Source organism: Sceloporus occidentalis, unplaced genomic scaffold (genome assembly GCF_023333645.1).
Source record: "Sceloporus occidentalis isolate IW3139 unplaced genomic scaffold, rSceOcc1.0.p SCAF_92, whole genome shotgun sequence".
Taxonomy (NCBI): Eukaryota; Metazoa; Chordata; class Lepidosauria; order Squamata; family Phrynosomatidae; genus Sceloporus; species Sceloporus occidentalis.
The window spans coordinates 1,639,304-1,666,693 of NW_028317072.1; the positions used below are offsets into that span (position 1 = coordinate 1,639,304).

The window sequence follows — 27,390 nt, forward strand, 5'->3', positions numbered from 1 at the left end:
AGGACATGTAGTTCAAAAATGGGCACAGTGAAAGTATGAAATGGAACCACAGTGTAGATTCTTTAATTATATTCATTCCTTTAACTTCCACATTACAGAAACTGATGTGGCATCCAGGCTTGAAAAACTAAGCTCCCAACTTACTCTATCCAAAGCATCCTGAATTTTTCATTTCCTGGTTTCATACTGAAATGCACAGACAGTTTTAAGAAGATACCCACTGTACAAAATTCATTTTTGACTCGCACCACTCATGCAAAATATAAAGTAAATTAAATGAGGTACAGTGTGCCCGTGCCATATGCGGGCGCACTATACGCGGCTTCCAGCTTACGTGGAAGCCACATGGCAATTAAAGTAATGGCATGTGTGCCCGTAGCGTGCACGCGCTGCCCCCCAATCCGCAAACATGCGCCCCATGGTTTTTAATGAGGAGCAAGCATATGCGGACTTTCCCTTATGTGGGGGGATCTGGAATGGATCCCCGCGTAAGAGGAGGGCCCACTGTACACATAAATTTTTGATAGAGGACTCATGAATGGTTTTCATTAGGCCTAAATCTTGCTTTATATCTATGGCACAAAAGAAAGAGTCACATATTTTAAATGTTAACAAATCAGTTGGCCTCATCCTGCAAGGAAAGGTAGTGGCATTTAGATCTGACAAGAAGAGAAAACACTTTTTTAAAGGATTCTGTTGTTCTGCCCTTTAGCAAGATGTATTCTTCTACCAATTACCTAGAAAAGTTTTATCATGAACTCTTCATACAGGACAATCAGAATGATATGTCAGAAATTGCTAGGATGGACCAAATTTCATAATGTGCGAGAGCTCTCTTTCCCGAAGCACAAGAACTAGCTAATGCACAAGACACCAAGTGAGAGCATCCTAGTTAATTCTAATACAATACTATATACTGTAGCCTTAATAGATTAGAAAACTGGGCCAAAGCTAAAAGAATGAATTCCAACATGGAGAAATGTAAGGTACTGCATTTAGGGCAAAAAAAAATGAAATGTATAGATACTGGATGGGGGACATCTCGCTTAACGATACTACGTGTGAAAGGGATCTAGGAGTCCAAGTAGACCACAAGTTGTACATGAGTAAACAGTGTGATGCGGCAGTTAAAAAGGCCAATATGATTCTAGGCTGCATCAACAAAAGTATAGTGCCTAGATCAAGGGAAGTTATAGTGCCACTCTATTCTGCTTTGATCAGGCCTCTCCTGGATTACTGTGTCTAGTTCTGTGCACCACATTTCAAAAAGTATGTAGAGAAGCTGGAGCATGTCCAAAGGAGGGCGACCAAAATGTTGAAGGGGCTAGAAACCATGCCCTATGAGGAATGATTTAGGGAGCTGGGTATGTTTAGCGTGGAGAAGAGACGGTTAAGAGGTGATATGATATGATATGATAAGCCTTGTTTAGGTATTTTAAGGGGTGTCATATTGAGAATGGATCAAGCTTGTTTTTTGCTGCTGCAGAGAATAGAACATGGAGCAATGGATGCAAACTGCAGGAAAAGAGATTCCACCTCAATATTAGAAGGAATTTCCTGACAGTTAGAGCTGTTTGACAGTGGAACATACTTCCTCAGAGTGTGGAGGAATCTCCTTCCTGGGAGGTTTTTAAACAGAAGTTGAATGGCCATCTGTCAGGGATGTTTTATTTTTGAATTCCTGCATGGCAGGGACTTGAAGGCCTTTGTGGTCTCTTCCAACTCTATGATTCTATGGTATATATACACACAATACTAAAAGTAGAGGAGTAGATTGAGTTCCAGGCTCTGCTTCCTCCAATTGCTTTAAGAATAAAAAACTATTCTGTTTAGTGGATAAATAGATTCTTACATGACAATTGTATTCAACGTATAGCTATAATTTCAAAGCGATTTAAAACTTAGTGCTGTGTGGGTCATTGCGTCTGCCAACATACTAATCCAAAATGTACCCCCTCCTAAGTCTGGCTGTAGACCACATACAATAAGTCTAATTACCTGGTTCAGAGAAAGTATCACTGATATCATCTTTATCATCTTCATAATCATCCTCCTCTTCATCATTTTCAGATAGTTCATGCTCACTTCCAAAGCCTTCATCATGGTCTTCATCCTCTACTTCCTCCTCTTCTTCCTCCTCTTCCTCAGCATCAGCTTTGCCTGCATGCTCATTCAGACCATCGGTGATAAAGAGAGAATAATTGTGTTCTTCTTTTTTCTGTGAAGGATCTGAAACAGAGGTGCTAGCAGAGAGGCTGCAGTCCTCTGCAACCTGTCCTGGAGTTTCTTGGGGTGGAGTGAGGAGCAGAGCTTGAGTCTCTTTAAAAGGCAGCACAGGAGCGGTGGGACTCTGAAAGGAGTCATTCCCTTTCCGCTCTTGCTTCTTTGCTACAGCTCCACAGAAGCAAGTGTTTTCTTTTGCAGCGTCAGAATTTGCCTGGCTCATGGCAGACCTGCTCTGGTGTACTGGGTTTATCTTTACTTTTGCCTTTTTAACATAATCTTTACATTCAACATGAATATTCACCTTCTCATTACTATACACATTGGTCTTTACCATGATTTGTGTGCTTGAATTAGGCTTGCTTGCTTTTTGGGGAAATTCTGCTAAAGGTGTCTCAGCCTGAGCAGTCTTAGATGAACAAACTGGGGCTGTTGCTCTGGTTGCAATTTTCTTCATTGGCAGAGATGTCAACTGAGTTTGTTTTACACTGAATAGCAATTCTGGGTAGCACAGTGGATCTGAGACAGGCTGTGAGTCCTCACTATTGAGCTGAGCCAGTGTAGGAGTTTTACTTATCACCTCTTCATCCTGGTATGGGCTTGAAAAATCATCAAGACCCAAGTAGTCCACCTCTTTTGTTCCCCAAATGTCACAGCTGGTTAACTTGGTATACTTTGTCAAATCCTCAGAGTAAGTGTCCCACTGTTCCCAGTTTGCAGGGAAACATGGTTCAGTGTCCAGTAGATCTGTGAAAGACTCCAGGTTCTCAAGATCTTTGCAGTCCTCTACAGAAAAGAGGTTGTCCCTGGAACTTGGCTGGTAATCCATTCCTCTGTCCTATACAGACCCATTAAAGAAGGCAATTAAACAATGGTAGACTTATTTTTACTCCTATTTCTCCTGCTACCCTCCAATCCTAGCTGCATTTCTCAAAGGCTAATTTACCAGTGAAGTGTATCATACATACATTCACACTTTATAAGTGCCTAGCAGGTAGAACAGTACAAAGGTGGCAATTAAAAAGTACTTGTAAGGCAGTAAGCCACCTAGACACTCCAGTTAAACAGCTACAAGGCCATGCTTTTTGTCAATTATGAATCAAAGCTTTTTGAGAGATCAGCAACCTCTGTTTCTGATTCAATATTGTACTTCTTTATCTGTAAGGAAACCTTATCAATTCTAACTATCTACATACTTTTAAACTTTATAAATAATTTCATTTTCACTGTCCAAAAGTTAAATAAGCCTCTCTGATAACCTTTAGGGCTGAAGGGCGGGGTATAAATATCATAAATAAATAAATAAATAGTTACAAGAAACAAAAGAGTAAAGAATTGTTAAATTGTTAGAAGAAACAAAAGGGCTCCACATTTATAAAATGATATCAAACTACATATGGCAGAATGCTTTGTGTTTCTATTAGTACCACAGGAACAAAAGATTCTACAGAGGTCAAATTTGATGATCCACTAAGTATCTTCCAGTTCCCGTTCTACTTTGCTCACTTATTTTTTCTTTAAAAAGTGAATGACTCTTCTAACATTTAACCAATTCTAACTCCTTCTGGACAGAGCACTGCAAGAAAACAATGTTCTGCAGTCTGGTCAGCAGACTTCAGTAGAAAACATATCAAAGGATTCGTGTTTTCTGTAAGCTTTTAATTGTCAAGAGACCACAGTCACTGGGCTGATGAACCGAGTCTTCCTCAAACAGTGATTAAATTTAACAGAGAAGGAAGGTAAACTATACTGGAAAAGAAAAACTGTATTTTATGTGGGCAAAAGAAAATAAAATTAGCTTACCAATTCATACATGAAATCTGGATCAGAACTGTTAGCCAAAAGATCTGTGCTCATCAGAGTCTGTTCTGAAAACATGTGGCTTCGAAAGGCATCCCCAAAAGGAGGGTCCATTCCACTCACACTAGGCTAGAACAAATGATCAACAGATTGTAAATACAAACAACTCCAGTTTTTTAAACAAAATATATTGGAGATAATGTATCCTCTCAATTACATATTTCCATTTCCCTCTAAATGGTATACACTATTTCAACTAGGATTCATGGATCAGTTCCCAAATGTAACTACTTTTTAACATGTTCTACATGTATTTGATAATTTAAAAAAGAGAAGCCTGACTGATGCCTTGCACATTATAAACAAAACAAAAGGGATACAGCTTGTGACAAGTCCACTAAGGTAAGTAATCAAATTATGGTGTAGATTTTAGCTGATTTCATGTGTAAAGAAAAATAAATAAAACCACACCATTTATTTCTGCAATTTATAATACCAGAAATTTCTCTACCAATTATGTTCACTTGAAAACAACTTATCAAAATATTTAACACAATACATAAATATTGTTTAAAAGCTGCACATGTTCAGCTTGCAGAGCAAAAAAATGTTTCTGTCATTTTAGTGAAAGTTCTGGGGCCAAGTGCTTGTTTAAGGAGCATTATGCACAACTGAAGGACTCAGACTGTGAGTGGTGAAGTCTATATTACTACTCTTCCAGGTCAGAACCTAATGTGCTGTTCCCAACATCCTTTTCTCCAGTCCCGAACACTTTGTTCCAAGGCTGAGTTTTCCTGGAGCAAACTCCATTTAAAGTGACTACATAGGACAATTATAACAGATGTAAATGCTTCTATTTCTGGCCATTTCTTTTCTCTGCTTCAGATAAATCTAGAGATTGGGTTGAAATTAAGAGGTACTACATCTAGGAAATCTACCTGTAATAAAAAAATGCTACAATAACAGATGCTTGTTTAAAATAGTGGTTCCCAAACTTGTGTCTCCGGATGTTGAATGATTTTACTTCTCAGAAGCCCTGGCCAGCAGGACCAATGGTCAGAGATTCTTGGAGTTGCAGCCCAACAGTACCTAGGCACATACATTTGAGAGCAACTGGTTTAGAAAGATTTTCCATCACTGAATGCAACCTTTCATATCACACTGCAGTTTGTTCCTTCAAAATTAAGGAGCTTTAAGAACCCACTGAACGGGAGAAGACATGCATGGTGATGGTTTTCATGTCTTAAAATTGTTGCAATGGAGCAAAGTGGTAAGATGTACACCTGACCCTGCCCACTTTGCTTCAGCCCATGCGCTAAATTCTCTTCACAAACTGGGCTTCAGTCCATAGGCTGAAAAAGATTCCCTGACCATACCTTAAATGTAACACTTGACACTTTAAATACTGTTGTTTTATGTTAAGTTGCAAGGTCAGTTCACCTTGCAGCATCTCAGCTGACAAATTCTGCATTGTGCAGCCACCACACCAGCACTACATGAACTACTTGCTCTTTTGGTGCCTGCTTGTCCTTTATTATTGAATAAGTTTCAATTTGTGCAGCTTGATGTGGACAAGATCCTTGGAGAAGTGAGAGCCACATGTATACCGGACCTTCTCGGCTCTTGAAAGCAGCTAGAGGGACTGGCCAAATGGATAAGGGGAGTGGTAAATGCCTCACTGCAGCAAGTGAAGTTTCCATCCTGCCTAAAAGAGGCTGTGGTGAGGGTGTGACATAAAAAGATCCCACCATTTTGAATAATTATTGGTTGGTATCCAAGCTACATCCATAGTGTTGAGTCTAGTGATGACACCCAACTCTAACTTCCCACCTGATTCCAAGAAAATTGTCTTGGTACTGAACCAATGTCTGTTGTCAGTAATGGACTGGATGAAGGCAAACAAACTGAAATGAATCCAGACAAGACAGAGATGTTCCTGGTCAGACGAATGGCAGATCAGGGAATAGGAACTCTGCCTGGCAAAGGGTCACACACACCCTGAAATCTCAGGCTCACAGCATGCATGTTCTCTTGGACTCAACTCTGAGCCTGAATGTCCAGATTTTAGTGATGGCCAAGAGTGTATTTTCATACTTAAACTAGTGTGCTAGCTGCACCCACTCCTTGGGATATCAGATCTGGCTATGCCTTAAGTACATCTCATTTGGACTACTGTAATGCACTCTACATGGGGTTGCCTTGGAAACTTCAGCAGGTCCAAAAAGCTGCAGCCAAAATATTGGTGAGGTCAGTCATAGGGCGCATATAACTCGCTTGTAAAAAAAGCTTCACTGGCTATTGGCTTGTTTCTGGGCACAATTCAAGGTGCTGGTCATGACCTATAAAATTTTATATGGCTTAAGTCCAGACTGAGAGACCATTTCCCCCCATATGAACCTGTCACAACCATAAGATCCTCAGGAGAAGGGTTTCCCTTAGCCCTGCCACCATAACTGGTTTGTTTGGTGAAGGCGCAAGAGAGAGCCTTCAGTCACTACTCCCACCCATTGGAACTCCCTTCCGTGCAAGGCTAAGCTGGCCCTCTCTTCTCTCCTTTTGCCACCAGGCTTTCAATATTGTACCCAAGGAAGCTTCTTATTGAGATGTTTGCTTGGATATGTTTTTAATGGTTTCATATTTTTAGTTTAGTATTTTTAAGGATTTAACATTATTAACGTGTTGTATTAATGTGGTGTTTAAACTGTTTTAAAACTGCACAAACAAACAAGTTTTTCATGTTTCCATTTCAACTCACTCAAACCAATGATTAATAAAAATGTACTAGGTGCTTGTTTTATGAATAGTGGGTACTTACCTGAGGCATTTCCACGCCCAGATCTACCAAGTCCAAGTCCAAATGCTGTGTTTTGTTTGCTTGCAAATTTCGTTCCAGCTTTTCTTCAGGGTAAACAGGCAGCATATAATTCATGCAATGGAGCGTCACAGGGTTTTTCTTCTCCTAGAAAAAGCTTCACTTTGACTACATGGAACTCTTCTGGCTCTGGAGACTTTCTGCATGGATGAAAACCAATATTTACACGTCTGTGAAATAAGGATTTTTTGCTTGAGAATTTCTGAACAATTTCTCAAGTAGACTTTCTGCCATTTAAGACCAATATAACGAATGCTGAAACCATGCAATAAGACAAGTCTTAGATGAATTGTTGTTCTGTAGATTTATTATTTGTTTGATACAATCCTTATCTTAAGCTGTTTACAATCTAAAAATCAAAGCAGGAAAGATGGAGGAAAATCTGAGAAATGGTGGACAAATGGGAGCAAAGAAGGAAAGGACGTATGCTTCAAATACATGTTATTAAACTTAATTATAAGGTAACATGGGAACTTGGGTTGTGCCAGAGGCTTTACATCAAAGTTGGACAATATGCTCCACAGCACAGAAGACTATCCTGCAACCTCTATGGTCACTGTTTTGGGTGACTGGAAGTTACATCTTTTTGAGGAGGGGTGGGTGGAGCTACCACCAAAAAGTCTTCCCTAGTGATTCTACAAGGTTCTGAATGTCTCTGTGCAGGAAATCCCATTTGTGTGATTGACAGAGATTACAACAAAGAAGAGAATGTTTTTAGTCTGAAAAGCTGGGAACTGAGGAGGGCATCAGAAGCGGTCAATGTACACCCATGGGCCATATGGCTTTCATGTCTGCTTTACAACAACGAATATTTGCCAATGGTCTGGGATACAGCTCAAAGTATTTACAGACACAAGGGGTGTTGTTTGAGGGAACAGGACAATATCCTTTGGAAAGGCGGTATATAAATAAAATTTATTATTATTATTATTATTATTATTATTATTATTATTATTATTATCTGACAACTGAGGTGGGTTAGTACTGGAACACCAAAGGTCATTTTTACAGGGTTGGCAAGTTTAAACCAAATGACTTTTTTTTTTAAAAAAATCTCATTTTTAAATTGATATATATTTGAAAAAATCTAGTTGATACTATTGTATATACTCGTGTATAAGTCAACCTCATGTATAAGTCAAGGGCAGTTTTGGGGGCCAAAATCATGGATTTCGATATGATCCGTGGATAAGTCGAGGGTCAAACACTGGGGCATGTTACAAAAGACCTAAGGGAGGAAACAAAGCATTACTTCCCTCCCTCCTTCTCCCTCTCTGGACCTCTCCCAAGGATCACAGTCTCAGCATGGAAAATGGGGAAATAAACCTCTGCACACATTCTCATTCTCTCCCCTTCACTCACAGGATTTCCAAGGTTCATGGCTTGCAAAACGGGGTACAAGCATTGGCATACTCTCTCTCTCTCTCTCCCTTGCCTCACCAGCTGTGCCACAAAGGCCATCCAGTCCAACCCCCTGCCATGCAGGAACTCTCAATCAAAGCATTCCCGACAGATGGCCATCCAGCCTCTGTTTAAAGACCTCCAAGGAAGGAGACTCCACCACTCTCCGAGGGAGTGTGTTCCACTGTTGAACAGCTCTTACTGTCAGAAAGTTCCTCCTAAGGCTAAGGTGGAATCTCTTTTCCTGTAGCTTGCATCCATTGTTCCAGGTCCTGTTCTCTGGAGCAGCAGAAAACAAGCTTGCTCCCTCCTCAATATGACATCCCTTCAAATATTTAAACAGGGCTATCATACCACCTCTTAACCGCCTCTTCGTCAGGCTAAACATCCCCCAGCTCCCTAAATAGTTCCTCATAGGGTATGGTTTCCAGCCCCTTCAACATTTTAGTCGCCCTCCTTTGGACATGCTCCAGTTTCTCAATGTCCTTTCTGAATTGTGGTGCCCAGAACTGGACACAGTATTCCAGGTGGGGCCTGACCAAAGCAGAATATAGTGGCACTATTACTTCCCTTGATCTAGACACTATACTTCTATTGGTGCAGCCTAAAATCGCATTGGCCTTTCAAGCTGCCTCATTACACTGTTGACTCATGTTCAACTTGTGGTCTACGTGGACTCTTAGATCCCTTTCACTTGTAGTCTCCTTAAGCCAAGTGTCACCCATCCTATATCTATGCATTTCGATTTTCTGCCCTAAGTGCAGTACCTTACTTTTTTTGTGTTGAATATAATTTTGTTAGCTTTGGCCCAGATTTCCAGTTAATTCAAGTCATTTTGAATTTTGATCCTGTCCTCTGGGGTGTTAGCTACTCTTCCTAATTTGGTGTCATCTGCAAATTTGATAAGTATGCCCCTAATTCTCTCTTCCAATCATTGATAAAGATGTTGAATAGCACTGGCCCCACTGGTCACTTCTCTCCAGGATGAAAAGGAGCCATTGTTGAGCACCCTTTGGGTTCGGTCGGACAACCAACAGTTTATTACCAAATCAAAAACATTAAGTGCTCCTGTGAACCCCAAAGAACCCACCTATTGGAAAGGTTCTCCATGGTTGTTGTACACAAAGAGTGAGAATCATGCAGCCTTGCAGATGATGTTGAACTACAATTCTCAGCAATCCTCACCATTGGATATGCTGGCTGGGGCTGCTAGGAGCTGCAGTTCAACAACATACAGAGGGCTTCACAATTTCTAACCCAGTTCTATACAAGCAACTAACTGCTTGGAGTTGGTTTCCTTTCCAATAGTGTCTGCTGGAACTATACAGAACTATAACAGCATGGACAGTTCTTTTGGTTCCATGTATTAAAGACAAAACCTGTTGAATTGCAGGAGTAGAAGTGTGCCTCCAGATTTTATTTTTCAAAAATATATGGCATACATCTGAAATTTACTACCCTAACAAGTATACCTTACTTCCATATAGTCTAAAGATGATTTTAATGAGTTACAGAGGATTCCATTTTGGGAGTAAGAAAAGATGTAAGTGCCATAAGTAAATAAAAAAATTTACAGTCCTTTCATTGTTTTACCTGCTTATATTTTAATATTTCATCTTTTAATTAATTTTGACTGTTCTACCTGAACAATCTGTTGCTGTTATTTTAATATCTATGTCTGTATAGTCTTTATTATAATGATTAACTATTAAAAAAAACCTTTGCCAGAATAATTTAGCCTGCAAAGTGTTTAGGACTACAGTACTGAAGAAAATTATAGCTTTGCACTGCAGCAGAAATAGTTGTTCTGTACTATAAGCTCAATAAGCATTCCAAACATTACATTACAATAATTACTGAACAAGATAGAATTCCAATTACACTATGTGTTTTCAATAAATTTATTCTTTTAGAGCCAATGTAATACATCAACCACTTAAAGCAATAAATCTTTGTCCTGGTGCTTCCAGCTAGTGCAGTTTTATTCTGGCAAATCTGATCTTTAGGGTTTCTGACAAGAAACATTCAATATAATACAATCAGCAAGATTGTGCAAAGGAACATCTACAGAATAACCCTTTCACTGTTGTGGCATTTCACACTGATTTGCAAAAAAAGGCTTGTTCATTAACTACTCCAGAAGCAAAAGCTTGCAATTGAACAGATTTGATTAAAATAAGTACTCTTTGTTTTTCATGCATCGAGGTAGAGAAAACAATTGTTACAAAATTGAACAAATCATCTGCTAGAATAAAGACTGCATATATTGATAAATGAAAATTAGCACACCTACCATTCTGGACTAAATCCAATGGTTAGTTCCAACCAGAGGAAACTCAATCAGTCAATGGGACAAACTGTTAACAAAAGCCCCACCGATTCATTGGATCCACTCCCCTAACTAGACTTAGTCTTCTGTTTCTATTTAATAACACTTGATCTACATGCCTCACTATGTCAGACTTTCCAAGAAAAGGGTAAAATGGAATATCTAAGCTAAAGGATGCTGGACATCATTTTGAGACCTCATCTGACAGCACTGTAAGAATTCCTCATGGGTTCAACTTCCTGCTTTTGCAAGATCTCCAGCTAAAGCAGGGGTAGGGGCCTTTGGCCTATCAGGAGGAGGCGGGCAAGGGGGGCAATTGTCTATAGAAGCCTCAGAAACATTCATTTATCTTATCAGCAAAATTTTTCGCATGTCCTCCATTTTTATAAAAGTATCCTCCATTTGAAAATTTTGTCCTACATTTATCCTGGTTTATTTATTTATTTAATTTTTTAAAAGTATTTAATTATTTATTTTTTGGCTTCGGCCCCTCAGTTGTCTGAGGGACAGCAACCCGGCCCCCGGCTCAAAAAGGTTGCCTACCCCTGAGCTAAAGCATCTTCTTGAAGACATCCGAAGAAGGAGATCCCACCACCTTTTAAGGCAAAGATGTATGCCTTTGTTTTTTTTTAATTAATGTTTTTTGAAATTTTACAAAACAAAACCAATTTAATATTCTTTCCATACATACATGTACTTCTGCATCTTATTTATTTATTTATAAAACCTAAATATCACCTCAGTGCACCCCAGCCCCAGAGCCATTCCCTTCTTTATACTCCATCCAAAATTTTAACTCCTCCTGTGGAGGTAATTTCCCACCTTCTTTTCTTAGTACATTTTCAATAATTTTTTTTCATATTTCATCAAAATCATTTCTTTTCCATAATCTTTTTTTACTTTCAATTTATATGTTAATTTGTCATTAATTGCTACTGTATATACTCATGTATAAGTCTAGAATTTTTGGTCAAAAATTGACCCCAAATACCTGAGTCGACTTATCTATGGGTCTATAAAGTACTATACTTTAACTCTTATTTTAAAAAGGAACCATTCCCTGGTGAAAAGCAAAAGAATAATCTGTCCTGGAAGCAGTGACCCCCCTCTATTCTCTCATCCATCCAGCCTTTAGTATGAGCACAAACAGTTATGTCTGCTGGAATTTTATAAGTTCTTTGACATTGTTTTGCCTTGCTCCATCCTTTAGATCCTTTGCTATATGCCCCCAAGTTTTACCCTCAAATTATATATGGGTTATATCAAAACCCATAATTTTGGCCCCAAAATCTACCCTCGATTTAAACATGAGATCGACTTATAGTCGAGTATATACGGTAACTTCCAGACTTCTTTATACCATTCCTCCAATTTCACATTTATTTTTGTTTTCCAATTTCTTGCTATTATTAATCTTGCAGCAGTAAACAAATTTGTTACAAGGTTTTTTCTTCATTTTTCCATTCTACTTCATTGTATATTGATAACAATACTATATTTGGTTTTCTATCTTTACTTTCATAATATTTTCTATCTCTAATATTACTATTTCCCAAAATTTTGTACATATTTACATTGCCATCACATATGTACATATGATCCTACTTCCCGACAGCCTCTCCAGCAATATTTTGAATTATCTTTGTTTATATTATGTAGTCTCACTGGTGTCAAATACCATTTCCAAATCAATTTATATTAATTTTCCTTAATTTGCACCAATAAATTTTTCAAATGTCTTTGTTCCCAAAACTTATTCCATTCATCATCACAAATTTTACATCCTAATTCATCTTCCCATATTTCTTTTAAAATAATTTGGTTTATTTTTTCCCTCTTATTCTCCATTAATACTTTATAAATTTTACTATAGTTATACCTTTCATATTTTCATTTTCCTCCATTTCTCTTCCTTTCTGGATTATTTGATCAAATTGTGTTTTTCTATATTTTTTTCTTCCATTTTTTAAACCATTGTTCTATTTGCATAAAATGTAACCAGGACATATTTATTCCCCTAAGCTTTTCTTTTATATTTTCTTTTCCTATTTTTAACTCCATCCAATTTTCTATTTTATCTATTTTCCTTTTCTTTAATTCTTTATCTAATAAATCTTTTAAATTTTGGGGAAAGATTTTCCATTATTATTGGTGTTATCATTGAGTTTTCATTCATTAATCTTTTTTATATTTATTCTAATTTCTAACATATTTTTCATAAATGGGTTTTCAATTTCTTTAATTTCTTTCCTACTAAATTCTTTAATTCCCCCCCCTCTATTTTCATATTGTTCCCAATCAGAATAGAGCTGGAAAATAAACTACCTGCAAATAAATGATCATATACCCTTTCAACGCAGTAGTCTTTTAAGGTTTTCACAACAATTAGTGATACCTTTAAGCCATGCAGCTCAATTTCTGGATAATAGTGTTATTGTTTTCTCACAACATGTAACTGGAGTGGCAAAAGCAGACTACTGCTCTGTGCATATCACCCATCAGCCTAGAACAAGTGATATCTTGCTTTCAGAGAAAGACAACCCAAGAAGACATACTGGGTATACATCTTACCCAAATACTTGACCCAGGGAATTTTTCCAGTATAAATATTGTACATGTGCCATTCCCCATTGTTGTTTAGCCAATAGTTAACAAAATCTGTTGATTAGGAGACAACCAACTATAGCCTACTTCTTAGCATTCAACAGGGTCCATTCTAGTCAACTTTTTGACTATGTCTGTAAAACAGAAAAAGGGACTGAGAATAAAATGACCTTTCCTTTTGCAAATTCACAGACTAAGAACAAAATATATAGGACAAACATGCCAATTCATTTTTTTCAATGTCCTCCTTATCAGAAGATATCATCAGGGCTAAATGAGATGAAATGCTAATTGCTCAACAGAATTAACACACACAGATTTATGTAGGCGGTTTACAGAACGCCCTTTTGGGGCAGCCTGTTCCCGCTCCTTTCCCCACTGGATCGGGGTCTTAGCTGCCACAGCGGCAGCCTCTGAGGCCCCGATCCGCCGCTTTCCAGGCCGTGGGGAAGCGGCAAAAGGCCGCTTCCCCGCAGCCTGGAAAGGGGTGTCCTTGGGGCTTCATGCCCCCAAGGACACCCGACAGCGGCAGGGACGAAGAGAAAGGGGCCACTTGGCCCCTTTCTCTTTTGTGTCGCTAGTGCAGCCGTGTAAAGGCTGCGCCCAGCGACACAAACCTGGAAGGAGCTCCGTTTTGGAGCTCCATCCAGCGCCACGGAAAGGGTGCCCTGGAGCGGTGTGGAAGTGACATCCCAATGGCGGTGCCCATGTAGAATGGGTGCCGCCATTTTGTACGTACTAGGTACATACAAGGGTTAGGGCATCTGGAAAGGACGCCTTTTCTAACCCTAGTATGTACTTTTTGTGTGTCTGGAACGTGCCGTAGTTACAAGTCCTGGTGCCCTTGTAGATGCAATTTACACAACGATACACATTAACTGCATTTGCATTTAACAGCACAGGCCTGAACAGACAGCCTTTTAAGCCGCTGTCTGGGTGGTTTGGGAGTGCAGCATTTTGAAGCTGCACGTCATGAAGCTGCCTGGACATCAGGTGGCTACCCAGACGAAGGAGGCTTTATGACTCTCTAGCAGCACAGCGTTTATACATTGCATGCCGCCAGAGCGTCATGAAGTTGCCACGGGTCCGTGGTGGGGCTGGCTTTCCCTGGCCGAAAAAGGAACGGATCTTGCTCCTTTTTCAACCAAGTTGAAGGCAGATTGGGGTCACGGTATTGAACAACTCATCCGCACAACTATGGAAGATACTGATCATTCACTCTCTGTTGACCCTGTCTGTACAAGTCCACATTTTCTTGCCAATTTGTCTATGTCTGCATAGATTTAACCTTAAACAGTATATCATATCTCTTTGCTTTGAACTGTCCCATCACTCTGCTCAATCCCCTACAATACTCCAATTGCTGAACGCAGCAGCAGCACCCTAATCCATCCACTGGTCAGTTTGCCTTCCACTTCTGTCTTGAAAGAATAGCAACAACCACAAATTGCATTTAGCTGATTTATTCTTGGAAGACTTCCTTTTTCTTCTTTTTGAAGTCACAGAGGACTATGAGGATTTGTTACTAAAAACTATAGATGCTCTAACAGACCAAGCAAGTTCCACCCTCTCTGGTCACTTTCTGTATTTTATTCTCTTAAATGAGATGGCTTTTTAAAATGATAGTTGTATTTATAGAAAGGTCTCTTTTTCTGTCTGCTGCCTGGTGTACTGAATACTTTATAGAGTCAAAGCAGACTTCAAATGCACAAAAGAATCATGTGCTCTATTAATAGCTTTGACAAACAACTTTGGCATTCAAAACCTTGGTGCCAGATTATGAAAACTGTTTCACATTATAAATATGTGTCCTTCTGCAAGAATTTATGCCAAGTAACTCAATGGTCACACAGTTATACTTTGCTTCCGCATATTACATAAGCAGCCAGTTTCCTTTGACAAGATGATTTAAAGACAGAATTCCTAATTCCCAATCCTAAATTATCAAAGCCAAGAATGAGCATATAATAGATATGTAATGTCCACCGATCATTTTAAATGTTTGTTTATTTAATTCATTTTTATCCCATACTTCTCCCAGTACAGGACTCTAGGTGGCACACAACACCTTAAAAACATAACTTTTAAAAAAAAAACAACAACACACCCTATTCATACAAAAATTAAAATACAGTTTAACTAGCTTTGAGCTAAAACAAAGTTAAAAACACAAGATAAAACAAGATTTAAAGGACTTTAAAATATAATAAAATTAAAAATACATCCCTTCCCAATTAAAAACTATTTTCTACCACCAATTGGCTCCTTAAATAAAAGTTTTTAACTACCAGATAGCAGAAAGACAGGAAAGTGAGTTCCACAACTTGGCAGTAGCCACCAAGAAAACTTTGTCTTATGTCTTCACCAGATGTACCGGGGATGGTGTTCGGACTGAGACAGCCTTCCCCCACAAATCTTAAAAGCATGGGCAGGCTCAAATCGTATGGACCCAAGCCATGTGGGTCAAAAGCCAGCACTTTTGCACAGAACTGGATCAGCAGCAAGCGGAGTTGTTTGAACCATGTGCATGTGTGTCATGTGCTCCCTGTAACCTACCAGTCAGCAACCTGCTGGACCATTTTGCACCCAATGAAGTTTCCAAACAGTTCCCAAATGCAGATCCATGTGAAGTTCATTGCAGTAGTCCAAATGGGATGTGATCAAGGAATGTGTCACTGTAGCCAGATCTGACTTCTCAAGAAATGGGAACATCTGGTGAACAAGTTTTACCTGTGCAAATGCACTTTTGGACACTGCTGAAAACTGGGCATTCAGGCTCAGATCTGAGTCCAGCAACACACCCAAGCTGTGAACTTGAGATTTCAGGGAGACAGGCTCAATCCCAATCCCCTGATCTGCCTTGTTTGCCTTTATCTAGTCCATTACTGAGAGCAGACTGTGATTTAGTACATAGACAGCTTCCTTGGAATTGGATGGAAAGGAGAAATAAAGCTGGGTTTCATCAGCATATTAGTGACATCCAACTCCAAAACTTTGGATAACCTCCCCGAGCAGTTGCATGTAGATGTTGAATAGCCTGCAGGCGAATGGCCATGGGCCATGCAGAAATCTCTAGCTCTTCTTTCTGAGTTTGCCCCTCCAAGAAGGAGTGGAACCACTGCAGAACATTGCCCTGATGTTCCATCCCAGAAAAGCAGCCTAGAAGACAGTCAATGGTATTGAAAATCTCTGAAAGGTCCAGCAAAACCAACAGGGACACACACCCCTATGCAGTTCTCTACACAGATAACCCACAATGGCAACCAAAGCTGTCTCTGTTCCACATCCAGCCTTGAACCAGACTGAAATGGATTTAGATAAACAACTTCATCTAAGAACCCCATTAAACTGGTGGTCGTGGATTGATGCTGGTTCCCTTAGCTGCTGATCCCAAGAGTTTCTACAGAAGAAACAGTTGCAGCCTATAGGAAGAAATATGGTAAGGGTCCTTGGATGGGAAAAGAACTGCCAGTCCCCGACATCACACAGCTTAACAAGCATTGCTCTAGACAGCTCTTTTAGTTCAGTTATTGCTGGTTTGTTTTTGTTTTTACTTTACTTTATCCTTCTCAATGTCTTTCTTCTCCCTGAACTTCAACTCCCCTTCAGAACTGCCTTTCCACCTCCAATATTTCCTCCACAATTTCCTAAGGCAGCTTCTTAGAGACAAAAAAGGCTGAGTTCCAAGCAAGCTGCAGAGAACTATGCTTACAGATTACGTAAAATGAACATGTGTTCTTCAATGCACACAAATATTCATATGTTCATTCCAGCCAGGTATACCTGTGCCCATTATTGGTACTATGGATTTAAGAGTATTCTTGTACAGGCTGAGTATCCCTTATCCAGAATTCTGAAATACTGTACAATACACTCCAAAATCCAGACTTCATCTGTGTCATGTCTCCAGAGCATCTTTGATGCTCTTGAGACATGTATTTAGTTGAGATTATATTAGGCTTTCTTGTAGTCCATCCTCACCTTACGCGGGGGATCCGTTCCGGATCCCTCCGCGTAAGGCGAATTCCGCCTATGCTCGAGCCCCATTGGCTCAATTGAATGGGACGCGCCGCCCCTTCCGCCCCACGGCTTGAGCGCGTATGCACAAGGCCGCGTATGGCGCGGGCGCACTGTATCAGTTTAAGAGGGGAAATAGAGATCTACAGCTTTAAGAAAGGCAAGGATTGTGGGAAATCCCAGGGTCTTCTACTGTCTCCCTCTAGCTAGTTTCAGTTGTGTAGTAAGATTTCAGCCAAGTCAGACCTGGAGAGAGTATTTTCCTTTGACAAAGATAAGTCCACAGAAGAAGAAAGATAAAACCCACCAAGAACAAAGAGCAAGGTATTTAAGAAGGACTATTGAGAAAAAGGAGATCAGTTTCATATTTTTGTGTTTATAACCAGTAAAGCTTTTAAAAACGTAAGAAATTTGTGGACAAGTCTTTTGTTCAGGCTGTGTTCCTAGGAGCCAGAGGCCTTACTACACCCAAAGTCCATAGCATTGCTCTTGGGACAAAACAATCTGAAAATCTTAGCCAAATCACGGAACACTGATGGGAGCATCCCGCTATGGTCTGTCTTTTTTTGCCTGACTGAAAAAGTAATGCGAGTACAAATCAGGAATGAACACAAATACAGAGGTGGTGATTCTTACAACAGATGGAACATGGGTGCACACAGTGACATGTGACCACACCTCTTACAGTCTTACTGTGAATTTTAAAACCTTTGGTGGTTTACGTGGCATGAACTGGCATAACCAGCCAGTGGCAGTTTACTCCCAAGCTCCATCCAAGGTGTTGATATTTATAAACACATCACGATGAGTGAGAATTAAGTAAGACTACTTTCAATACAGAACAATAACTTCCCAGCAGTCAGGGACGTAGCTAGGATTTTAGGAAGGGGGGGCAGACTAAGTGCCACCATTATAATGGGGCTTGGGTGCGGCGGCGCTGCAGCACACACCATTCATTTTTCTCATGGAAGGGGAGGTCCGGACCTCAAGAACCCCCCCCCCCCCCCCCGGGCTACGTCCCTGCAGCAGTTACAGTGTGGGAAATCTGATTTACTGTCTTTGGTGCCACAAGAATTGCTGTATAGCATTCTGAACAGCAGAAACACTGTAGAAATAAAACTACTGAAACAAATTGAACTTTCATTGTATCCTTACAAAACTGGCTATTTCTCTTTAAAAACTTAAAAAATAAACAGAAATGAAAGTGAAACAGCTGAAGAATTATGCAAATAGAGCATAATTTGAAATAAAAGGCTGGAGATAATGCAGTTTAGAAATAAATAACCTTCAGTGATCAAGTTGTTTTCACTTTGTGCTTTAGTTTTGATCTTTTTTTTTTAAAATGCATTTTAACTGCTTTCATCTGCTGTTGCTATTTTTGTCATGATGTTTCAAGGAAATTTAGTATTTATCAGAATGGGAAAATTGGAGTGTCTCATTCCTGTGATTACACACAAGAAACAATATGGTCAGCGGAACTGATTCTGTGTGACAGGTGATGAAAAGTGAAGCCAAAACTTTCCTTACATATTCTTCTGCCTACTGGTCACCAATTTCCACATATAAAGAAACCCAAACTGCTGTGCACACACCCTTGGATATGAGGGTGTTGCTGCTTAATAAAATTAATCATTTGATTATAGGTGACCATTTTGCTGTGCATCATCAAAAGCTGTCTGGAGAAACTGGATAGTATGGAGAGACAAGCCCTCCCTTCAGCCACCATCTTGAGGGAGAGGAAAGCAGGCTGGCTCCACCAGGCCTGCCTGGAAGAAGATGAGCCCTCCCTCCAGTGCATCTGCCTTGGTCCAGGCCTCAGAGGGAGAGAATAACTGCTGGACCTGATTCCCTCCCCCCACACCATTCCCTTCTCCCTTTGTGTCCTGTCTTTTAGATTGTAAGCCTGAGGGCAGGGAACCATCTATTATCCTCTCTGTTATAAGCTGCTGGGATTCCCAGTGATTGGGTGGTATATAAATAAATCCTATTATTATTCTTAACATTAAAAAAGAAGAGAGCCAATAGTAAAGCAACTTCAATTGTTCTCACACCAACTGTCAAATTCTACCAAGAATGTAAAGTCTAATAAATCCTTACTTGGCTTGCAGACAGCTACATCTTCCAGAAGTTAGAAAAAGTGAAAAGTGGATCAACTATCTTGGGCCTGATTCTCACCAACCAGCAGCAACTGGTCAATAATATGGAAATAGTGGGAACTTTGGGTGGAAGTGACCATGGCATTTTGGGATTCACTGTGTTGGGACCCTTTAAAAACAGATCTGCGATACACCAACCCTGGCACATGGAAAAGATCTGGTGCTACTGGCAAACCTGGTGCTATTTACTGGAGAGGTTCCCTATCCTGTAGCACAAAAAGTAACTTGAGTGTGTGTGGTGGGGTGGCATTGTTATAAGTCCAAAACACACTGCAGAAATAATCTAGTTTGAGACTGGTTTAACTGCCCCAGCTCAATGCTAGGGAATCCTGGGAATTATAGTTTGTTTTGGCACCAGAGCTCTTTGATAGAGGCGGCTACAAAACTACAGTTCCCAGAATTCCCTAGCACTGAGCCAGGGCAGTTCAAACAGTCTCAAACAGATTATTTCTGCAGTGTGTTTTGGATGATACTCTGAACCAAGGAAGTTCCAGCCACTGCTTCAGTTATCCTCAGGAAAGCAAAAGTCAAGCACAGTTGGACACACAATGGACTTTAAGGAAGTTGGCTATGTTTGAAGTAAGAGTAAGAACAAAGAAGCTAGAGGTTTACGGTAAGGAATTTAAATTTCATTATTGTTGTTATTTTATATTGTATTTGTTTTTATTTGTGAACTGCCCTGGGAAAATGTGGATTGAAAGGTAACCGGCATTTTGAAATGGGCAGTACATTTTATTATATAGTTGTGCTATGACAGATGTAGTACAGCATGACACAGACATAATTCAACAGTTACTTCTATGTACCTATTCTAAATACCATTTGAATAGTATCAGCTCCAGTAAATATATCTCTTCAAGATAGCTGGGAATGTTTTCTACAGCAGACATGAGGTCTTAATTAATCTGCCTTTCTGTTAAATCCACTACAGCTTTCTTACTTCTAAAGGAATAATCTTCTCTTCACTGTAGTGAAAACAGGGGGGCAACTGTTTTCACATACTGCCACCCTGGACAGCCAAAAAGACGAACAAATGGGTCCTAGAACAGATCAAGCCTGAAATCTCCCTGGAAGCCAAGATGATAAAGTTGAGGTTGTTGTACTTTGGTCACACCATGAGAAGGAATGACTCACTGGAAAAGACAATGCTAGGAAAGGTGGAGGGATGTAGAAAGAGAGAAAGACCACCCGATAGATTCTCTTAAGGAACTCACAGGCATAAAATTGCAGGACCTAAGGAAGAAATGAAGGCTACAAGACAGGGGGAGCTAGGTAGTGTAGCCTTTTAAAGTTAAACAAGAACCTTGTACTAAAGCCTAAAAGGAATACCAGTAGGCAACTAATGAAGATAAATCAATGGGGACTGACAAGATAACATGATGGGCCAAAAAGATAATCCTAGTAGAAAGCTGAAAAAATGTACGGATGTAAGTGCCAGACTGTGAAGAAAGCAGATGGAAAGAAAAGCAACATACTAGAGATGTGGTGCTGGAGAAGAAAGAACTAGGAAAGGGAAGGACAGCCATGAAGGAATTAGACAAAATCCTGAAGAGTAAAGACATACAACTGAGCACTGAAGTTAGAACTGCCAAAGCCACTGTATCCCCCACCATCACATATGGATGTGAGTGCTGGACAATTAAGAAAGCAGACATAAAGTAGATCAACTTATCTGAGATGAGGTGCTGGAGAAGAGTGCTGAGGATACTGTGGATGGCCCAAAAGATAAATAAATGGGTCCTAGCACAGATCAAACTTGAACTCTCCCTGGAAGCAAAGTTGACAAAACTGAGGCTGTTGTACTTTGGCCACCCCATGAAAAGGCACAACTTATTAGAAAAGACTATAATGCAAGGAAAGGTAGAAGGGTCACAGGGTTGCCAAAAGTCAAAGTCAACTAGAGGTCAGTTAAAAACAAACAACAAAGCTAGAGAAGGATGCTGAGGATACCATGGACAGTCAAAAATACAAACAAATGTGCCCTCAGATCAAGCCTAAAATACTCCTAGAAGCCAAGTTGATCAAAATGAGGCTGTTCTACTTTGGACACATCATGAAAAGGCGCAACTCATTAGAAAAGACAGTGATGCTAGGAAAGGTAAACTACAGCAACCAACTATAGAGATGCTAGGAAAAGTAGAGTATAGCAGAATGAGAGGAAGACCACATGTCAGATGGCTAGACTCAACAAGGGAAGTCACAGGAATGAATCCACAAGACTTTAGCAGAGCAGTGGAGGACTAGGTGGGTCTTGTAGATGTCTCATCCACAAGGTCACTATGAGTCAAGGTTGACTTGAGGGCAATTAACAACAACAAAATGAGATAATGGAAGACAAATCAAAGGAAGATTATAGTAATCAAGGTGGGAAATGACCAAAGTATGATCTAATGTTTGCAGAGGAAGCAGATAGCAAAGGCCTGATTTTGATAATTTGTTGTTGTTGTGTGCCTTCAAGTCGTTTCCAACTTATGACAATCATATCATACAGTTTTCTCGGCAATACAATACAGTCATCCCTCCACATTTGGGGCTTTGACTTCTGTGGATTTGATTATTCATGGATTTTATTAATGTGTTTTCTCTAGGAATATCTAGGTCCTCCAGCACAACTCTATGGTCAACTTTAATCAAAAGGTGCACTGAAGGACCTAGACATTCCTAGAGAGAACATGTCACTAGGCATTTGTAGCTCCTCCAGTGCAATTCTGTGGTCAATGCCTGGCAGATGTTGACCACAGAGCTGCACTGTAGGACCTAGAGATTCCTACAGAGGTGTTCGTGACACAAGTTCACTACAACTTCAATATGAGGGACAACAGACCAAGATGAGAAAAACAACAATGCTTACATGCTTCATTTATAGGATAAATGGGAACATTATTAATATGATGGAGAATGTACAGTGGACTCTAAAATTAACCATTCAAGAATTATTAGTTAATGCAGATTTAAGACCCATCTTAAGTACTCATGAAAGATTGAAAAGAAAAACGTTAGATGGGGCCCTTGCTATCTCCTGGGATTTAGTTCCAGGACCGCGCGTAGATACCAAAAACTGTGTCTCATTATATACAATGGCAAAGTGAAATGATGTTCCTTATTAAAAAACAAAAACAAAATCAAAGTTTGCTTTCTGGAATTTATATCTTTTTGAATACTTTCAAGCCATGTATAATTACATTTGTGTATAAAGAATTCATGGATATGAAGGACTGACTATATGTTGTAAAGAAAGTTTTTGAGGGAAAATAATTCTGTATTTGCCCTGCTAAACTTTAGGTCACTGATGGTGAACCTTTTAGGGACCAAGTGCCCAAAATAAAGGCCTTCTGGCACCAGGGGCAGGACTCCCCCCCCCCCACATCTTCCTGGGCCTTCTTGGAAATTTAAATCAATCTTTCACCCCCCAAAATTACAGCGACAGAGAATAGCACAGTCTAGTCTTCCAGAATACTGCCTCAAATATTGTCTTATTTCCAAACCAAGAATAAAAAATGTAGTCTGTATGACAAATTTATAAATGAAAGACAGAAGAGGTCGTTATTTGCTTTTGCAGTAATTTGAGGCCAAATTCCTACAGAAATGTCCCTTCTTCCTATAGCCTCCAAATGCACATGTTACAAGCAAACAGTTTGGAAGACTGCAGTCCCTTGGCTTTCTCCAATTTCGTGCTGAAACTATTATTGCAGGCCATCATAACTTCTGATTCATTCTCATAACAGGCATTTTACAATCCCCCAAAAATGTGAGGGTGGAGAGCGGTGGTAGGTCAGTCTATGACTGGTGCACTACATTTGCACTGGTAAAATACAAATTTTGTAGACTTGTGCATGGCAAAGAACTGTAAATATGTTTGATGCTCAAACTGTTTCTGGCCAGTGGTCACAAAATTATACAAATGCAAAAGCTTCCGATGTCAAGGGAAAAGTGTTATTAATCATATTGCATCTGTTGGCTGGGGGTGGGGGGAGCTGTAATACAGATGATAAATAATCCTAATTTCACAGCAAGAAAAACATAACAAAAAGAACTAACAACATGCTATGGTACTCCACAGAGTCAGTTGCAAATATTAAAAATAAAACAGTGAGAGGGAAAGATAACAGAGTTCATTAAAGGAACAAGCAATGAGAGGTCCCTACTTTCAACTTCCCATTTTTTATTTAGGAACTGTAGCTCTATGCACAATAATGGTCAATTATTGGAAGGGAGGAAGGCAAGTGGATCAATACTGTAGCTATAAAAGTGATTAGCTCAACTCACAAGGAACCTAAGACTGCCACCAAAAGTCCCATATGGCAAGCTACTCTTCAGATATCTTCACATAGAAGACTACAGCACATGCTGGATAGGAAGATCACAAGAAGAACAAAGGATCAATGGGAACCTCAAACAAGCCTATGTTTTAAAACTACCACCTCCATCATTGCTGGCATAGTGAAATCAGCAGGTGCTGTCTTCTGCTTTTTACTTGCTTGCATGGAGCAGAGAAAACTGAGCAGTCTACATCACCACAGAATATTGAGCCAAGCAACTTTTTATTATATTTATGCAATCCAGCTCTGTGATCTACTGTTGAAAATGTTTATAAAGTGTGGACAATGCACCCTGTGCAGTGTTTTATTTTGCTTTTTAAATCAACATGATCTGAATTCTGTCAAACTAAGGCAGGCTCTCCTCACCCCCCAATGCAAGGAGATCCACCAAACTCAAGCCATACAGAGAAGGGAATGAGAGCAACTACTCTGACTAGAAAAGGTGAACATAGTCATTTCTTGTGCCCCTTTCCAAATATTAGAAATGAAAAGGGATACTATAGGTAACTAATGTGAATCGTACAAACTTTCATTTGAAAAGGAACTGTTTCTAGTACCAAGGGTGCATCAACATTGTAGAAATAATGCAGTTTGACACTATTTTAACTGCTGTAGCTCCATCCTGTGGAATTGGAGGATTTGTAGTTATTCAAGGTCTTTAGCCTTCTATGCCGAAGAGTGCTTGTGCCTCACAAAACTACAAATCCCAGGATTCTGTAGGATATACCCACGGCAGTTAAAGTTGTATCAAACTACATTATTTCTACAGAGGCTGTACCCTGGGATAATGGTAAGAGATAGGAGTTGTTCTTAACTGTCCTCGTGTCAGTCCTGACTCATGGCAACTCTGTGGATGAGCCATTTCCAAACCCCTGTCCTCCACTGCTCTGCTCAGGTCATGCAAATTCTGGCCTGTGGTCCCCCGGTTGAGCCTACCCATTTGGCATGTGGTCTCCCTCTCTTTTTACTACCCTCTATCTTTGTTTTTTCTAATGATGCATTTTTCCTCATGACGTGGCCAAAGTACGAGTCTCAATTTAGTGATCCTGCTTCCAGGGAGAGTTCAGGCTTGATCTGTTCTAGGACCCAGTGGTTTGTCTTTTTGGCCATCTGTGGTATTCTCAGCACTCTTTTCCAGAACCACATCTCAAATGAGTTGATAGTAGACTGACACTATAGTCCTAAACACACTGCAGAAATCATCCAGTTTGAAACCGCTTTAGCTGCCTTGGCTCAGTGCTAGGGAATCCTGGGAATTTTAATTTATTGTGGCACGACAGAGAAGGCTAAATATCTGTGAAAACTACAGTTCCCAGAATCCCCTAGCATTCAGTCAGGGCAGTTAAAGTGGTCTCTGACTGGATTATTTCTGCAGTGTGCTTTAGGGCTATATTAAGAATGTGTTCTCTAAACTCAGAAGGGAAAACAATGAAGGTAATCAAGCCGCACTGAATGCTCTGGCTCCCCTCATGCCTGCTCTTTCGCCCCTGGGCACAGCAACAGAGTTGGCATGACTTTACGCATCAAGAAAAGTGGTAGGATTAAAAGCCATGGCTGTGTTTGTTTGGAAAATCAGGATGCAAAGGAAGCCTCTTGCAGCACATTTGAGCTGAAGTGGAAGAAAGAAGCTGGTAGCATGAGCTTCCCTGGACTTGGGACCATTTCTTTTGAGGCGTGTTTATATATGCATGGGAAGGGATCTTGCAGCAGATGTGAGACTAACTTCCCCTCCACACTCTCAGTAGCCCCCCAAGCCCTTAAGCCCCCCATACACTTGACAGACACAAGGCAGAGGCGCCCCCCCCCCTTCTGCCAGGCTGACCCACTAACACACCTCCCATCCAACATGGCCGCCCCACAAGCAGCGCCCAGAGTCCCAGACCCAACACAGCCGAGTTGAAAGCGAAACCCCGCCCCTCTCCAACCCCATTGGCTGAAGGGACGCCAAGCCCCGCAGCGATTGGGCCTCCGCGCCATCACTCTCGCTCCTCAGCGGCCTCTTCTCAAGCTAGGCTGAGGCGGCATGTAAACAAACCACTTCGCTGGGGCTTCCGAAGTGGAAGGGAGCGAGGCATCCACACTGGGGAAATAACCCGGTTTGGTACCGCTTTGACTCTTTGTCTGACTCTGCTATGGAATCCTAGGAGTTGGAGTTTGTTGTGGGGCTCCGCTCTGGGCCCCACAACAAACTCCAACTCCCAGGATTCCATAGCCTTGAGCCCCATGAGTTAAAGCGGATTATTTCCCTAGTGTGGATGCAGCCATATACACAGACGCCCCGGGAGGCAGAAGGAACTCCCCCAGTGCATACAGTATGGCCACACCTACTACACCTTGGCAAGCGAAGGGAGCCCTCTCTCTCTCTCTCTCTCTCCGAGGAAGCCCTGTGATAATCTCGCCTGAGTGAGTAGGAAAGGCCCACCACAAACAGCAACATCATGTTTCCCTGCAGCCCTAGGGGAAACGAAACCCTCCCGGGCGGACGTGGAGCAGCACCACACCCCCTTTCCTCTCACATGCCTCCTCCTCCTCCAGGACGCGGCCTCCATGGGCCCCACCTTCTGCTGTCCGGGAGGAATCCCAAAGCGTCCTCCATTTGTGCAGCATGGGTTCCAGTATCCCAGAGAGAGTGCTTTCAGCTCTGGTTTGGTCACGTCCTCCATCATGAGAACGACCGAGAAGCACTCGTTCCATATTTCTATGAGTGTTTCGCCCTTATCTAAGCCACGTCCTCCTTCCCCTCTCCCCGTGTCCTCCACCTCAACCTTCCGTCATCAGCTCCTCCATCTTCCTTCCCCAGCGCAGGCCCTGCATATACATATCCCAACTTCGTCTTCAAAACGCCGTCTTCTTTCGATCAGGAAGCATGGGTTTCAACGTGGCCGGGTAAGTGCCTCCAGCTCTTTTTACTCCTTGGCTAGGAGGGCCTCCGGTGGCCCTGCACCTGCATGCCAGGGCTGCATCCACACTGGAGACATAACCCGCTTCAACTCTTGTTCTGGCTCGAGGCTCAGCCCACCACAGACTCCATCTCCCAGAACTCCATAGCCTTGGGCCAGAAGAAGAGCCAAAGCGGTGCCAAACCGGGTTATGTCTCCAGTGTGGACGCAACCTAGGATTGCTAAAGGCACCCTCACTCACAAACTGCTCACAATCATCATCATCATCATCATCATCATCTTGCAAAGACTTCGGGGGCGATCTTAGGCGTGTGCAACTAACCCTTCCTTGCCAGCACAGCGTCCTTCCTCCTGCTGCTGCTGCTGGGCTCTCCTGCTGCCTCCACGCCCCCTTCGCAAGGAAGAAGACCAACTTTCCTCCCTCCCTCCCTCCCTCCCTCCGTTCAACGCCCTCCGCTGGAGAAGACACGCACACAGCCTGGCTTCCCTTCTCCAAACAGAGGGGCCCGGCCCACCCCCACTACAGACCCCAACGAGGTGGAGGAGCTGAGGCGCCCCTTCCCAAGAGGACTCCCTGGGCGTTCTCCTCCCCTTTCCCTTGCTCTCCCCAGCCAAGCCAGGCATGTGACTCCCCCACCTTCCCCGCCGAGTTCCCCTTCTTTCCTTCCTTCCTCCTCCTCCTCCTCCTTCCCCCTCGGTGCCTGTCTTACCTGCCTCCGAGGCCCAGGCCGGGCGCCTCAGTGGGGGCCCCCTCTCCCTCCGAGGCTGC

At 41.3% G+C, this 27,390-nt stretch overlaps 1 protein-coding gene across 2 annotated transcripts in view; it reads right to left on the bottom strand.

Annotated features, from left to right (window-relative positions):
- CREBRF (CREB3 regulatory factor) overlaps window positions 1-27,059 on the bottom strand; it is a 38,577-nt gene extending 11,518 nt beyond the window's left edge. The window contains exons 1-4 of one of the 2 annotated variants that reach the window (XM_089496661.1): window positions 26,944-27,059; window positions 6,839-7,035; window positions 4,027-4,152; window positions 1,999-3,061 (exon numbers count right to left, since the gene is read on the bottom strand). In XM_089496661.1, coding sequence (XP_089352787.1) covers window positions 1,999-3,061; window positions 4,027-4,152; window positions 6,839-6,952 — 1,303 coding nt within the window. In that variant the 5' untranslated portion in view covers window positions 6,953-7,035; window positions 26,944-27,059. Of the gene's footprint in view, window positions 1-1,998; window positions 3,062-4,026; window positions 4,153-6,838; window positions 7,036-10,589; window positions 14,866-26,943 lie in introns of those variants that run through there. The other variant, XM_089496660.1, reaches the window with a different exon arrangement.
- Window positions 27,060-27,390: the final 331 nt, after the last annotated feature.